This window comes from Lotus japonicus, chromosome 6 (genome assembly GCF_012489685.1).
Source record: "Lotus japonicus ecotype B-129 chromosome 6, LjGifu_v1.2".
In the NCBI taxonomy this organism is placed as follows: Eukaryota; Viridiplantae; Streptophyta; class Magnoliopsida; order Fabales; family Fabaceae; genus Lotus; species Lotus japonicus.
The window spans coordinates 36,910,989-36,928,693 of record NC_080046.1 but is presented as its reverse complement, the minus strand read 5'-3'; the positions used below and the strand labels follow the sequence as shown (position 1 = coordinate 36,928,693).

General features: G+C 40.8%; 1 protein-coding gene across 1 annotated transcript; it reads left to right on the top strand.

Moving 5' to 3' along the window:
• Window positions 1-911: 911 nt before the first annotated feature.
• LOC130725251 (uncharacterized) lies at window positions 912-17,337 on the top strand. Its single transcript, XM_057576496.1, has 5 exons — window positions 912-1,246; window positions 1,358-1,779; window positions 1,927-2,421; window positions 15,896-16,250; window positions 17,145-17,337. The coding sequence occupies exons 1-5, from the start codon at window positions 912-914 to the stop codon at window positions 17,335-17,337; spliced, it is 1,800 nt and encodes a 599-aa protein (XP_057432479.1).
• Window positions 17,338-17,705: the final 368 nt, after the last annotated feature.

Here is a 17,705-nt window from a genome sequence, read left to right as displayed (position 1 = left end):
GATTTGGGATCGGGTACAGTACCCGCCGGACCAGCTGTGAGGACCGATGCAGTCATAGACCTGATCGTCTTGGATTGAGATTCAGACGACGATCTTGGTGATGCGTAGCTGGGAGTGGTGTGTTGTGCTCCTCTAGTCAGGATTAGGGTAGGAGTAGCGTCGTGGCTCTGATCTTCAGTTCTCTCATTTTGGGGCAGGGTAGGTCCCCGACCTTTAGCTTTTTGTGTGGTTCTCTTTACGGGAGTCACAGGGAGTTGGTCGGACTAGGAGGTCTTCGGGCTGTTTTTGGGCTGACCTACTTTCGTTGGAGGACTGTATTCAGAATACTGACCTTATATTTTGTTCTGTACATATTTGCCGACAGGCACTACTTTCCGTCACTGGAGGATTACTCGTGACGTAGCATGCTACTTACTGTGGGGGTTGTATATATATCTGTATATTAGTCATGTTTATTATTCGTCGATACGTCTTTAATTCGACAAGTCTTTTATTTACTTAAAACAAATATCGAAAAAAAAATATTCACGTTTTTCCATTTTGTTTTCTTTTTGGTTACTAAAGTGACGCCACCGAAATCGGGGTGTTACACAAAGCAAGGAAAATATCTAGGATTTCCAAGAGTTTATTAGCTTAAAAGACCCTCAATTCAAGTAGAAAAGATATGCAAGTCATAAACTTACTTAAAATGCAAGAAAGGTCCCTATAAAACTATAAAATTACCAAAACAAAGTAAAAACTCAAAGAAAGATAAAAATGCATGATAATGCATGAAACACTACATGAGACTCAATAAAAAGACTCAAAACAAACTACAAAATGTCCCTAAAAACACTACTAAACTAGGGTCATCAGTTCTGATGACCACACTTAACAATGTTCAAAGATCCGGACCGGTGTGAAAAACTCAAATGGCTGCCACCACCAGCGATGCTCAAAGAGAGCACTGCAGTGCTAAACCACCTATGTTTGATGGAGAAAAGTTTGAATACTGGAAAGATAGAATCGAAAGTTTCTTTCTTGGATTCGATGCTGATCTCTGGGATCACATTACTGATGGCTACACTCGCCCTATTGATGAAGATGGAGTGAAGATCCCAAGAGACAAGATGACTGAAGCTCAAAAGAAAATGTACAAAGATCATCACAGAGCAAGAACTATCTTGCTGAGTGTTATCCCATATGAAGAATATGAGAAGATCACAGACTGTGATTCTGCCAAGGCGATCTTCGATTCCTTGAAGATGTCTCATGAAGGAAATGAAGAGGTCAAGGAGACAAAGGCATTGTCCCTGATCAAAAAGTATGAAGCCTTCATGATGGAACCTGATGAAACAGTTGATGTTATGTTCTCCAGATTTCAGATGATCATTTCTGGAATCAGAATACTTGACAAAGGCTACACCAATGCTGACCATGTGAAGAGAATTCTCAGAGGTCTTCCTGAGAAGTGGATGCCTTTGATGACTTCCTTGAAGTTGTCTAAAGACATCAAAAAGATGAGCTTAGAAGAACTCATTGGTATCCTGAGAAGTCATGAGATAGATCGTGCTGATCATGTTGCTCAGAGGAAGCAAAAGTCCATAGCTTTGAAGGTGAAGTCTGAGAAGACCAAGGCGCTTCAAGTTGAACAAGTGTCAGAAGAATCGTCTGAGGACTCTGATGAAGATGAGCTCTCACTTCTTTCAAAGAGAATCAATCACCTTTGGAAGCACAGGCAAAACAAATACAAAAGTTCATCCAGAGCTAAAGGAAAGCAAGAGTCTTCATCTGGTCAACGCAAGTCATCATCAAAAGAAGTTACATGCTTTGAATGCAAGGAGCCAGGACATTACAAGAGTGATTGTACTAAGCTGAAGAAAGACAAGAAGCCTAAGAAGTATGTCAAGGCCAAGAAAAGTCATATGGTAACTCTTGATGATTCAGAGTCAGAAGGAGTGGACTCTGATGGCGAAGTCGTTGAAGGACTCATGGCTATTGTCAAAGACAAAGAAGCAGAATCAAAGGCTGAGTCAGATCCAACATTAGAGGTTGAGTCAGACTCTGGAGATGAAAGTGAGGTATTCGCATCTTTCTCATTGTCTGAACTAAAATCTGCCTTAGCTGAAATTATGAACAAACATGATTTACTTATGACTAAGCATAAAAGGCTGAAAAATGATTTTCTTGATGCTTCTGATATATCTGCTAAACATGTGAAAACAATTTCTGAGTTAAAAGAAAATAATTTCTCTTTAGTTAATTCCAACTCTGTCCTCAAAAATGAAATTTCCAAGTTGGAAGAAGTTATTCTATCCAGTACTTCTGATGATAAAAATGAAATCAAATGTGAAAAATCTTTTCAGAGGTTCCTAGCTAAAAGCGTAGATAGAAGTTTAATGGCATCAATGATCTATGACGTTAGCAGAAATAGAATGAATGGTATTGGCTATTCTAGACCTAGTAGAAATGAGCCTCCTATGCCTAAACCCAAATCTCTTTATGAACATTTTGTTCCCTCTGGCACCATTATACCTGAACCTGTACCTTCTAAAACTGCTTTACCTATTAAGAAAGGATCATTCTCTATGTCAAGATATCATGCTCAAATTCCTTTGCATTATCCTGTTGAAAGACCCAAAGTTGTCAGAACTTCTGGGGTAACTAACAAGAAAGGATCCAGAAAGTGGGTACCTAAGGAAAAGATCGTATATGTTGCAGATATCCTTGATAGATCCACTGAGACTCCAATCATGGTATCTGGACAGTGGATGCTCGCGTCACATGACAGGAGAAAAGCTTATGTTCCAAGACCTGAAACTTAGACCTGGAGGTGAAGTTGGTTTTAGAGGCAACGAGAAGGGTAAGATTGTTGGTTCTGGGACCATAGGTATCGGTAAGGGTCCATGCATTGATAATGTTTTATTAGTGGACGGTTTAATGCATAACTTGTTGTCTATAAGTCAATTAGCTGACAAGGGTTATGACATTATTTTCAATCAAAAGTCTTGCGGAGCTGTAAGTCAGATTGATGGCTCTGTTCTGTTTAACAGCAAGAGGCGGAACAACATTTATAAGATCAAACTATCTGAGTTGGAAACTCAGAAAGTAAAGTGCCTTCTTTCTGTTAATGAAGAGCAGTGGGTATGGCATAGACGGTTAGGGCATGCTCGTATGAGAAAGATCTATCAGCTAAGTAAGCTTGACCTTGTCAGGGGCTTACCCACTCTGAAGTACTCTTCATATGCTCTTTGTGAAGCATGTCAGAAAGGCAAATTTACAAAAGGTTCTTTCAAGGCAAAGAATGTTGTTTCCACCACAAGGCCGTTAGAACTTCTGCATATTGACCTATTTGGACCAGTGAAAACTAAGTCTATAGGTGGCAAGAAATATGGGATGGTCATTGTTGACGATTACAGCCGCTAGACATGGCTAAAATTCTTAAGACGCAAGAATGAGTCGCATTCTGTGTTTGCTACCTTTGTTTCCCAAGTGCAGAATCAGAAATCTAGTAGGATTGTCTATGTGCGAAGTGATCATGGTGGAGAGTTTGAGAATGAGGAGTTTGAGAAAATCTTTGACACCTATGGGATATGTTGGTTCAATCTGCAAGTGCACAGATATCTCCGGGTTTTAATATCGAATCCACAGGGACTGTGAGTGAGAATTGTGGTTTAAGCTCAAAGCTTGTGAACTTGAAAGCAAATAAAATTCAGATTTTGGATTTGTTTGTTTGTAACAAGAATTTGCAAAATTAGCAATGGTAAAGAGAATGAAAATATCAATTGATGAAAATGCTCTGGGTTAATGTTCGTCCAATCCTTCCTAGACAACCTACCCTATGCAATTGAAACCTTGAATCATTCCCTTATTGTTATAGCCTAGATATTCACCCATTGATTCCTCACATGAGCAATTCTCCCATACTAAAAGCTAAGCCAATTCCTTGTGTACCTAGTCATTCATATGAGGTTTATAAGCATGCAATTTTCAGGCCAACAAAACCAATCCCTCACTTTATTCCTAGAAGCAAGCAAAGAGAGGTCAATTTCAATCCAAGTCCCCAAATTACAACAATCTTCCAATATGATTGCAATTTAGCCTTAATCAAAGGTGCACCCAAGCTTATCATGCATAAAAGAATTGAAATATAAGGTAGATTCAAGAACAAGAGCATAGGGGTAGGAATTAAGACTAGAAATTCATGAACTCACATTGAACCCAAAGCAAAAGAGAGTACTAGCCACTCATGGCTAGTGAATCCATACAAAATTGTAAAGAAAACCTGTAAAATACAAGGTGGAAGCCTCTCACAAGCCCCAAAAGCACTTCCTAAGCTTCAATACTTGGTAAAAATCTAAGTAAAAATCAGAAGTTCTGAACAAAATGGCCTAAAGCCTTATTTATAGGCAAAAAAGTCGAGCTGGGGCGCTCAAGCGCTGCTGCCCTGGGGCGCTTGAGCGCCCATGTGGCAGATGCTGTAACACCCCGATTTCGGTGGCGTCACTTTAGTAACCAAAAGTAAACTTAATGCGGAAAAACGTGAATATTTTTTTTTTTCGATAATAACTAAGACAAGACTGAAATAGATAAAACCCAAATGCGAAACGCAATAAAACTAATATACAAAATATATAACAGCCCCCGCTGTAAGTAGCAACCTCGTCACGAGTGAACCTCCAGTGACGGGTAATAGAAGAGTAGCGCCCGTAGGCAAAAGTACAAACCAAAAGAAAAGGTTAAGTGTCCGCAACACTATCCCTCAAAACTGAGAATAAGCTGGCCCATCGGCCTGAAACAAGACCTCCTAAGTCCAACCAACTCTCTGTGATTCTCGTAAAGAACCACACGAATGCTATAGGTGGGAAACTACCCTGTCCCAAAAGAAACAAATGATGTTCAGAGCTAAGACTCTACTCCTACACTAATCCCATCTCGAGGAGCTCACACCAGCACTAAGACCTACATGCTAGCGTGGTCGTCGCCCAAATCTGAATTCAGAACGACCTAGTCTAAGTACACCATCCGTCCTCCTCTCACTACCGCGATACGCTCCAGTTTCTGCATCTCAACCCTAGTTCCTCCCGAAGGATGAACCATCATGGATCAGCCCGCCAAAGACATCTGACAAAGGGCGTTTGTTCGCCAAAGCACACACAGAAGACGCGAGGGTCAACTCCAAAGAATTATGTAAATAATAGCACCAATAAATATAAATGAGATAATAGCCACTTAGGCTTATAACTAGGGATAACATCCTAGGGTTGCATACTTCCACAAAGAATATAACGACTGTAAATCACAGTTAACATGCATCAAGTAGAACTACAAGTATCAAACACACTCATCATGTAGTCAGATCAGCATAAAACCCGAATAACGTCACTCTGCTTGGCGACGGAACAAACCGACAACGTCACTCTGCTTGGCGACGGAACAAAACCACAACGTCACTCTGCTTGGCGACGGAACAAAACCACAACGTCACTCTGCTTGGCGACGGGACAAAACCACAACGTCACTCTGCTTGGCGACGGGACAAACCAAAGGTATTGCCACTTATAGGTTGGGCACCTCGAGACGGTCGTAACACTAGCCTCGTGTTTAACCATTTCTGCTCGGGCGTCACTTATCACCTTTGGCTATAGTCAAGACGGTACAAACTCTACATGGTCTGACCATTTCTGCTTGCTATGCCGAACATCAACAGGCACGATACAACTCTACATGGATGATCGTTACCTCCTGTTGTGCCAGGTATAGTCAGGACCGATCCAACTCTGCATGGCTGATCGTTACTTCCTGCTATACCGAAGTACTCTGCTTGGCACTTCATAACAACACATAGCTGCTCCAACAGCACAAGAGTATCAAATACTCGGGAACTATCAATTCCCCGGACTTATCCCCAGGATAGCCCAACAACATAGCTGCTCCCACAGCACAACAACAAACGCTGCTCCAACAGCCCGACATCAAACGCTGCTCCAACAGCACAACAACGACATACTCAACACTTGGATCTGACGACACTTCTCGTTTTCCAAAACTATGATTTTCATCCAAAGCCTCCTTTCGAGATTATTACCCTTACTTAAAGATTTAGAGGTTGTTTAATGTCTTATGAATTTTCTTTTCAAAATAATATCCTTTTTAGTCTTATCGCAATTCCTATAAGTTCTCGGGATCTTCGAATCCCCAAATGACTCCAGAGAATGTCTCGATCCATAAACCCTATACAAGGCCCGAACCTCGTTCGTCCTATCAAACTTTCTCAAAACTCTCAAAATAAAATCGGCATGACCTGCCCGCTATTCTCACCGTTCAGAATCTCAGATTTCCAGTGTAAAGCATATTTAAATCATCACAATCAACAACATGTCATATATCAAGAAATCTCAACATTAACACTTAGCACTTAGCATATAAAGCATGCACCACACATCCTAGATTACCCACATAGCACATAGCATGTAAGTCAATCTTCAAAAACATTCAGTAGATGAATCATCTACATTGTCAGCCGAAGCCTCAGAAAACATTTTCAATCACACACAATCTCAGTGCATAAACAGTAAACAATGTCGAAATATCGACCCTAAGCATTAACTAGAGATTCAGTGAGAAGCCCTCACCTGTAGGTTCTCCAGAATAATCAACTAGTGCTTCCTCGCACTCAAAGTGTTGTTCCTCAGGAAATTCCTCAAAAGTTCCTTTAAAACAAAATCACAGAAATACTATCAGAATCTATCGGAAACTAAGCTATCGATACTTACTAAGGTTACTCGAAGTAATCTATACTCTAAGGTACGATAATCTAGCGCGAAAGACAAGTTTTCGGAAAAAGGAAATTTCTTCCTCCCCCTTAATAGGGCTCGGCCACTTTGGCTAATTATGGGGCTCGATTTTTCTTCGATCAAACTTGGTTCCTATGCTTTCATAAGCCGTAACTAAGGGTATTCTGAACTCGGAAAAATTATCGGATCGAAAACTGTCGCAGGGGTATTTTGGTCATGATTTTTAACTTAGGATTTTCAAAACTGAAATCCCAAAAATAAAATTTTGCAGGGACGTCACCAACGACGTTTATGACAACTAATCCTACTAGCACTAAGCTAAGGCGATAGTTTTCAGCCTAAAGGTTGAAGCTTTACTCCAAAAACTCCAAAATGGGTATTTTAGGCTAAAATCGATTCCGGCGGAATTCCGGCGACATAACGGAAAATCTAATCCGGCAGAAGTGATCTTGGGCACATATAGAAGAGGTTTAGAATCAGAAATGAAAGATTCAGGATAGTTTTGCAAAAACCCATAAACTATCCACTCAGAAAACTCTACAGAAAAGCTATGGAAAAAGCGATCAGAGGTAAGGATTAGCGACTATACCTCGAAACCTTGAAGCAGCAACTGATTAATCAACGATCAAGCAAGAAATGAAGAAAATCTCTCCTCCTCCTCTCCTATGCAAACTCGCGGCCTCCTTGGGAAGAAATGGTGGAGTTTTGTGATTTCTTCTCACTTGCTTGCTATATATAGAAAATGGTAATTCGTGGGAAAATGAAAGTTTCGCGAATCTGATTTTTCCGGCATCATTCTCCATGAATTCTAAGATAGGTTTTGGCAAAGGAATTCCTAAGCTAAGAAGATGTCTCCTTGTATTTTTGGCAACTAATGCAAAGTCGGTGCAAAGTCGGTGTAAAACTATTTTACCCGATAAGTTGCTTTTTGCATCGAATGTCGGAATGGAAAACTTCCTTCTGAAGAAAGATTGAAATCATCAAGAGAAATGGGTGTACGCGTGTAGAATATCCATTTGAAGCTCTGAATAGATAAAGTCTTCATTGTCGAGAAATTCTAGGGTTTTGAAATACCAGGGATTCGGTTTCGGCAAACTTCCGATGATTGGAATCGGACGTTCGTAGATCCTAGAGTTTCGCCTCGAAACGATTGTGATATATGGAAAAAGAGAAGTTCTAACATTTCTCTGAAGATTTTTGGAATTAACTTCCGTCGTGCCTAAAAGTGAAAATCAGCTATATACTAGGGTTTCTGACCTAGGTTTAAGCGTATAACGATCGTGCTATAACTTAAATCGACTTCGATACAATCCTTAGACTTTTCCTGAACTTTCTCCTTCATACATTTATTTCATTTACTAAACTCTTGTTCAGGTTTCCCTTCGCCATGCATCAAACCTACTGGTGAATAAGAATTTATTCACTTGGTATAAACTGAAAAACTTGGGCCTTACATTACTACCCTCCAAAAAGAAAGTTTCGTCCTCGAAACTTAAGGGTTAGTAAAAAAAAAATTCTGAATATTGTCCCTTGGTCTTTTCCTCTAACTCCCATATAGCACCTTCTGTGTCTTTGTTCCAAATAACTTGCACTAAAGCACTCTGCTTTCCCCTCGATTGTTTCACTCTTCTAGTCCCAATGCTGACCGACGGCGTCTCAAAAAAAACATATCGTCCTCTAACTCTCTGTTGTCCAGTTCGACCACTGGAATCGGTTCTCCGTTGGAAATAATATTTGTTGGCATTCGTGCAATCGCACAACCTTAACCACTTGCTCCTCTGCCCTTGTTCGTCCAAAATACTGATTAGGAACTCGGTACATCTCTATGTTCCGGATTTAATGCTCAACTTGAGTCTTACTACCTTGTGCATGACAAGACTCATTCTCCTTAATCATAAATTCATCAACCCCTCATAAGCTAATCATCCTCTTGATATCCAACAATCCATTATTGTCGTCTTTGTCCTCAAAACCTTCCTCACTCCAACCAGTTTACACTTGCTGAAATCCCTAACGCTTCGCATCAATCGAGATTTATCCTCTAGAAGATCAAATCATAACTATACCTCAAGGGACTTAACTAGTCATTTCGTCATCCGATCCTCCAACCTTCTGAGGTTTAACTACTATCGTAACTGTTATCACCACTACATCCCTTACTCACACACGATTTCCAACTCCCCAAGTCAATCTTAATCATAGGATTCTCCTTCAACTTATCAAAATTCACTTGCTAACTCTAGCATACATCACCGAAATCCATAACAAAGTTCCATTCACCATTAGACTCTGAGTAGCTTGTCCAACTCTGATAACTTCAAGTATTCATCTTAATACTAACACTTTCCTTCTTGCAACTTGATTACCATCTTGTCGATAAACTTCTTCATCTCTCTATCAAATTCTAACCAACTTCGAGTCCTAGAAACTTAAGACAACAGTTCATAGACTTAAAACCTGAACCTTCCCCAAGTTTGGACCTCTAATGTCCGTTAATTCTTCAATGCTTCCTAAATGAATATCCATTTCTTCAAACTATATCTCCTTCGCAAGAGAACTTATACTTAATGCGAACTTTTTCCTCCCAGCTCGACTAATCCTCGATCAACTCAAGTCAATCTTACCAATCCTTCTATCAAAGTCCATAGCCAGATCTGATTCCGAATATCACCCCCTCAATATTAAGTTGATCAAGCCTAACACATCGAAGGTGAAATTTAGAAAAACCCACTGGAACAGTCAATGAGTTCCTATCATCCAATAGTCACAAATATCTTGATATTAAATCCTCAATAATGTCGCTACGGAACTACACACTCTCGACATCATACGTATACTATCCATACGAAATCTCTCTGTGATTCATTCTTTAGCTTCAAGCTTCTGGTCAAACGCATCGGTACAAGACTACTTTCTAGGCTTAACGTGTTATCTTAAACCTCGTGTAACTTCTATAGTTTAAACACGAGCAACGGTCAAATAAAGTATTATTAGGCGTAATAACTATAAAGTCAAAGCTCGACAGTAAGGGCAAGTTAGGTGTGTTGCACGTTCTACGAGAGTAATGAAGCGTATTATACTAGAATGAGAAAGAATAGTTAGAAGGTTACCGTCGTTCTTGCGCTCTCCTCTGGTTAACTCCTCAGCTCCTTCACCATCCATGATATAAACTCTTCCTCTAGCAGCAGGGCGCTTTCCCCTTATGGTGTTGACAAATGGCTCAACCTTGGGTGTCTTGCAGTTGTTGGCCAGATGTCCTGGTAGATCACACTTGAAACACCTCGGCTTCCCCTTCGGGCATTTCGTGGAGTAGTGCCCAACCTCCCCGCATTTAAAACATGTCATCTCACGGCTCCCAGCTTGGCTTCCTGCTCCTCCCGCAGCAGCAATCGTAGGCCTGAACGGTCCTGGGGTAAACCCTTCCCCCGTAGGACGCTGATAAGGCTTCTTCATCTGTAACTTTCCTTTTCCCTTGTTGTCTTGGGAGCTCGACCTCATCGGTCCCCCAATTCCTGCTCTATTCATCCTTCTATTTTTCATCAGCTCCACCTCCGTGGCTTTCTCAACCAACGACTGGAATCGCATGATTCCCAGCGGCCTCACTGAGTCCTCAATATCCGCCCTCAGTCCATTGACAAAACGCTTGCACATATAGCGCTCGTTCACGTGATCATGAAAGAATTGGAAATGCTTCGCCAAAGATTCCAGCTTCGAAGCAAATTCCGGTACTGACATACCTCCCTGACGGAGTGTCAGAAATTGTGACTCCCGCTCACCCCGAGCACTTGTTGGAAAGTACTTTTCCAAGAATGCGATCCGGAATGAGTTCCAGCTAATCTCCTCGTGATTGTCTTCCATAATTCCTCTGGTGCCCTTCCACCAGTACTCGGCATCCCCGAGTAGCAGATAAGTCGCCATGCCCACTTTGGCACCCTCAGCAGTTTGTAGTACGCCGAATATCTTCTCGATTTCCTGAATCCAGAGATCCGCTTTGTCTGGGTCAGTACCACCAGAGAACTTGGGTGGATCCTGCCTTCTAAAATCATTCAGTCCCCTGTTTTGGTCTAGGGCTAACTCCCTCTCACGCTTATGTCGTTCACGTTCAGCCTTGTCAGCACGCCACTGAGCGTTCTCCACTGTTTGATTTGTCATTGCCTGGGCCACAGCAGTCATTGCCCCAGCGAGTTGATTCATGTTCACCATGTTCTCTGTTTAGGTAGACAAACAGTTAGTACTCATCATAAGATAGCATTTCCATAACTATACAATATGATTAAGCAATAACTTCAATCAATTTTTTTAAGCGAAAAAATCGCTTGCAGACAATCAATTTTTCACTCTTTGCAGAGTCACACAACCTAGCACAGAAGACCTATTCCCCAACAACTCCCGAAAGACTCGACCGTGCTCTGATACCACAATGTAACACCCCGATTTCGGTGGCGTCACTTTAGTAACCAAAAGTAAACTTAATGCGGAAAAACGTGAATATTTTTTTTTTTCGATAATAACTAAGACAAGACTGAAATAGATAAAACCCAAATGCGAAACGCAATAAAACTAATATACAAAATATATAACAGCCCCCGCTGTAAGTAGCAACCTCGTCACGAGTGAACCTCCAGTGACGGGTAATAGAAGAGTAGCGCCCGTAGGCAAAAGTACAAACCAAAAGAAAAGGTTAAGTGTCCGCAACACTATCCCTCAAAACTGAGAATAAGCTGGCCCATCGGCCTGAAACAAGACCTCCTAAGTCCAACCAACTCTCTGTGATTCTCGTAAAGAACCACACGAAAGCTATAGGTGGGAAACTACCCTGTCCCAAAAGAAACAAATGATGTTCAGAGCTAAGACTCTACTCCTACACTAATCCCATCTCGAGGAGCTCACACCAGCACTAAGACCTACATGCTAGCGTGGTCGTCGCCCAAATCTGAATTCAGAACGACCTAGTCTAAGTACACCATCCGTCCTCCTCTCACTACCGCGATACGCTCCAGTTTCTGCATCTCAACCCTAGTTCCTCCCGAAGGATGAACCATCATGGATCAGCCCGCCAAAGACATCTGACAAAGGGCGTTTGTTCGCCAAAGCACACACAGAAGACGCGAGGGTCAACTCCAAAGAATTATGTAAATAATAGCACCAATAAATATAAATGAGATAATAGCCACTTAGGCTTATAACTAGGGATAACATCCTAGGGTTGCATACTTCCACAAAGAATATAACGACTGTAAATCACAGTTAACATGCATCAAGTAGAACTACAAGTATCAAACACACTCATCATGTAGTCAGATCAGCATAAAACCCGAATAACGTCACTCTGCTTGGCGACGGAACAAACCGACAACGTCACTCTGCTTGGCGACGGAACAAAACCACAACGTCACTCTGCTTGGCGACGGAACAAAACCACAACGTCACTCTGCTTGGCGACGGGACAAAACCACAACGTCACTCTGCTTGGCGACGGGACAAACCAAAGGTATTGCCACTTATAGGCTGGGCACCTCGAGACGGTCGTAACACTAGCCTCGTGTTTAACCATTTCTGCTCGGGCGTCACTTATCACCTTTGGCTATAGTCAAGACGGTACAAACTCTACATGGTCTGACCATTTCTGCTTGCTATGCCGAACATCAACAGGCACGATACAACTCTACATGGATGATCGTTACCTCCTGTTGTGCCAGGTATAGTCAGGACCGATCCAACTCTGCATGGCTGATCGTTACTTCCTGCTATACCGAAGTACTCTGCTTGGCACTTCATAACAACACATAGCTGCTCCAACAGCACAAGAGTATCAAATACTCGGGAACTATCAATTCCCCGGACTTATCCCCAGGATAGCCCAACAACATAGCTGCTCCCACAGCACAACAACAAACGCTGCTCCAACAGCCCGACATCAAACGCTGCTCCAACAGCACAACAACGACATACTCAACACTTGGATCTGACGACACTTCTCGTTTTCCAAAACTATGATTTTCATCCAAAGCCTCCTTTCGAGATTATTACCCTTACTTAAAGATTTAGAGGTTGTTTAATGTCTTATGAATTTTCTTTTCAAAATAATATCCTTTTTAGTCTTATCGCAATTCCTATAAGTTCTCGGGATCTTCGAATCCCCAAATGACTCCAGAGAATGTCTCGATCCATAAACCCTATACAAGGCCCGAACCTCGTTCGTCCTATCAAACTTTCTCAAAACTCTCAAAATAAAATCGGCATGACCTGCCCGCTATTCTCACCGTTCAGAATCTCAGATTTCCAGTGTAAAGCATATTTAAATCATCACAATCAACAACATGTCATATATCAAGAAATCTCAACATTAACACTTAGCACTTAGCATATAAAGCATGCACCACACATCCTAGATTACCCACATAGCACATAGCATGTAAGTCAATCTTCAAAAACATTCAGTAGATGAATCATCTACATTGTCAGCCGAAGCCTCAGAAAACATTTTCAATCACACACAATCTCAGTGCATAAACAGTAAACAATGTCGAAATATCGACCCTAAGCATTAACTAGAGATTCAGTGAGAAGCCCTCACCTGTAGGTTCTCCAGAATAATCAACTAGTGCTTCCTCGCACTCAAAGTGTTGTTCCTCAGGAAATTCCTCAAAAGTTCCTTTAAAACAAAATCACAGAAATACTATCAGAATCTATCGGAAACTAAGCTATCGATACTTACTAAGGTTACTCGAAGTAATCTATACTCTAAGGTACGATAATCTAGCGCGAAAGACAAGTTTTCGGAAAAAGGAAATTTCTTCCTCCCCCTTAATAGGGCTCGGCCACTTTGGCTAATTATGGGGCTCGATTTTTCTTCGATCAAACTTGGTTCCTATGCTTTCATAAGCCGTAACTAAGGGTATTCTGAACTCGGAAAAATTATCGGATCGAAAACTGTCGCAGGGGTATTTTGGTCATGATTTTTAACTTAGGATTTTCAAAACTGAAATCCCAAAAATAAAATTTTGCAGGGACGTCACCAACGACGTTTATGACAACTAATCCTACTAGCACTAAGCTAAGGCGATAGTTTTCAGCCTAAAGGTTGAAGCTTTACTCCAAAAACTCCAAAATGGGTATTTTAGGCTAAAATCGATTCCGGCGGAATTCCGGCGACATAACGGAAAATCTAATCCGGCAGAAGTGATCTTGGGCACATATAGAAGAGGTTTAGAATCAGAAATGAAAGATTCAGGATAGTTTTGCAAAAACCCATAAACTATCCACTCAGAAAACTCTACAGAAAAGCTATGGAAAAAGCGATCAGAGGTAAGGATTAGCGACTATACCTCGAAACCTTGAAGCAGCAACTGATTAATCAACGATCAAGCAAGAAATGAAGAAAATCTCTCCTCCTCCTCTCCTATGCAAACTCGCGGCCTCCTTGGGAAGAAATGGTGGAGTTTTGTGATTTCTTCTCACTTGCTTGCTATATATAGAAAATGGTAATTCGCGGGAAAATGAAAGTTTCGCGAATCTGATTTTTCCGGCATCATTCTCCATGAATTCTAAGATAGGTTTTGGCAAAGGAATTCCTAAGCTAAGAAGATGTCTCCTTGTATTTTTGGCAACTAATGCAAAGTCGGTGCAAAGTCGGTGTAAAACTATTTTACCCGATAAGTTGCTTTTTGCATCGAATGTCGGAATGGAAAACTTCCTTCTGAAGAAAGATTGAAATCATCAAGAGAAATGGGTGTACGCGTGTAGAATATCCATTTGAAGCTCTGAATAGATAAAGTCTTCATTGTCGAGAAATTCTAGGGTTTTGAAATACCAGGGATTCGGTTTCGGCAAACTTCCGATGATTGGAATCGGACGTTCGTAGATCCTAGAGTTTCGCCTCGAAACGATTGTGATATATGGAAAAAGAGAAGTTCTAACATTTCTCTGAAGATTTTTGGAATTAACTTCCGTCGTGCCTAAAAGTGAAAATCAGCTATATACTAGGGTTTCTGACCTAGGTTTAAGCGTATAACGATCGTGCTATAACTTAAATCGACTTCGATACAATCCTTAGACTTTTCCTGAACTTTCTCCTTCATACATTTATTTCATTTACTAAACTCTTGTTCAGGTTTCCCTTCGCCATGCATCAAACCTACTGGTGAATAAGAATTTATTCACTTGGTATAAACTGAAAAACTTGGGCCTTACAGATGCAAGGCTCCAGCTTCTGGAGTGCTGGCGCTGGAGCGCCAGGTGAGGGCGCTGGAGTGCCAACTGCACGCTCTTGGTGGCTTTTCAGCTTTTTGTAACCCCCCTTTGAATGCTTTCTTCAATTCCTTTGCATCTTGGCCTTCCTTTTCCATAAGTTACCTGCTGCAGCACTAAAGGACCAAGACAAGGTGTAAAATCAAGAAATTCAAAGGGCTTTTAACCACCTTAGTCCTCACAAAATCATGGCAAAACTCATGCAAGTCCTAAACTCTATAAAAATGCAAAAACAACCCTCATAAAACCATAAAATTACCAAAACTTAACTCAAACTCAAATAAACACAAAAATGCATGAGAATGCATGAAACACTACATGAGACAAAGAAAAAGACTCAAAACACTCAAAGAAATGACCCTAAAACCACTACTAACATAGGGTCATTAGGATATCACATGATTTCTCTTGTCCCTGAACTCCTCAGCAGAATGGTGATGTAGAAAGAAAGAACATAACTCTCCAAGAGATGGCAAGAACCATGATGCAAGAAACCAATATGGCAAAGCACTTCTGGGCCGAGGCAGTAAACACTACGTGTTACATTCAGAACAGGATCTCCATAAGACCAATTCTGAATAAGACTCCTTATGAATTGTGGAAGAATATAAAGCCCAACATTTCCTAATTTCATCCTTTCGGTTGTGTGTGCTATATGTTAAATACTAAAGATAGATTGCATAAGTTTGATTCCAAGTCAGTGAAATGTTATTTGCTAGGATACTCTGAACGTTCTAAAGGTTTTAGAGTTTACAACATTGAATCTAAAACTATTGAAGAATCTATACATGTTAGATTTGATGATAAGCTTGACTCTGACAAGTCAAAGCTAGCTGAAAAGTTTGCAGATATGAGCATAACCATTTCAGAAGAAGACAAAGATTCAGAGGATACAAATTCAGAAGTAAATGCATCAGAAGAAGCTGCCACAACTTCTGAACCTTCACGTGAGAAGAAGAGCAGAGTAATAGCTTCTCATCCTGAAGAATTGATTATGGGGGATAAAGATGAACCAGTCAGAACCAGATCCGCTTTCAAGCCCTCTGAAGAGTCTCTCTTAAGTTTAAAGGGCTTAGTCTCTTTGATTGAGCCAACATCAATTGATCAAGCTCTTCAAGATGAAGGTTGGGTTCTGGCTATGAAAGAAGAACTGAATCAATTCACCAAGAATGATGTTTGGAATCTTGTCAAGTCACCAAAGGACACACACATCATTGGAACCAAGTGAGTTTTCAGAAACAAACTCAACGAGAAGGGAGAAGTAGTCAGAAACAAAGCCAGGCTTGCTTCACAAGGCTATAGTCAACAAGAAGGCATTGACTACACTGAAACCTTTGCTCCAGTAGCAAGGTTAGAAGCTATAAGATTGCTGATTTCATTCTCTATGAATCACAACATTATTCTTCATCAAATGGATGTCAAGAGTGCATTCCTCAACAGTTATATTTCTGAAGAAGTGTATGTTCATCAACCCCCTGGGTTTGTAGATGCTCAGAATCCCAATCTTGATAATATCTCTGGGAGATGCATTTACTAAGAATTGGATGGTGGATCAAAGCACTAAATAAGAGAAATTTATATTGTCTGGAGCATTTTGCTAGAGACTTCACACACATCAGATTACAACCACGGAAAAAGAAGATGAGAAATGCGTCTTGGTCTCTTCCTGCTGATGGAACTATGAAGGTTAATGTTGACAGGGCAGCAAAAGGAAACCCAGGAACACGAGGCATTGGAGGGATACTGAGAAATGCGAGGAATGAGATCAAGGGATTCTTCTAAAATAATATAGGACATGGATTTGCTTTCGAAGCTGAAGTTGTAGCAATTCATGAGGCTTTGTCTCTTTGTCAACAACATCTCATTCACAACATCATCATTGAAAGTGACTCATCCTTAGCAGTAGGATGGGTGAATTGCAGAAGAAATAGGCCCTGGAAACTGAGAGGAATCCTAAATCAGATTGATATCCTTATTCCTCTAGTTAATTGCTTGGAGATAAGGCATATTTTTCGTTAAGCTAATTCAGAGGCGGACGCTCTTGCCAAGCGTGGATCAAATAACCCGAGGCCCTTGTACTATTTTGACAGTGTTATTGGTGTTTAACCATTTTTGCAGGTCTGAAGATGTTGAAGGAACCCGCGCTACAAGAAGGGAGCTGCAATACTCATCTTTGAAGGCCATGTTACTGGTTGATAAAATCAGATTTGGAATATATACTCTACTAGGCGCTGTCTTTGTATTTCACAGTTGTAGGAGTTGGCAATTAGAAGCTTTAGTTCTTTTGTTGTTGCACGTGATCAATGTATGATAGTGGGAAGATTATTGAGCTGCTTAGATATCTTTTTGGTGTCGGCTCATGTTTGAGTACTCTTTTTCCTCCCCTAGGGTTTTTCCCACTGGGTTTTTCCTAGGAAGGTTTTAATGAGGATCGTTCATGAGTTGCTTTAAACACCAAAATAGCTTAGCGAAGGAGTAGACTGTTTTGTCTCGTTTCTTTTCCACATGAGAGGAATGTTCTCTAATATCACTTTATTAGAGATTATGTTCAGAAGGGCGTACTTCTTCTGAAGTTTATGGATACTGACCATCAATGGGCAGATATATTCACAAAGCCCTTAGCAGAGGATAGATTTAAATTTATTCTGAAAAATCTGAATATGGACGTTTGTCTTATAT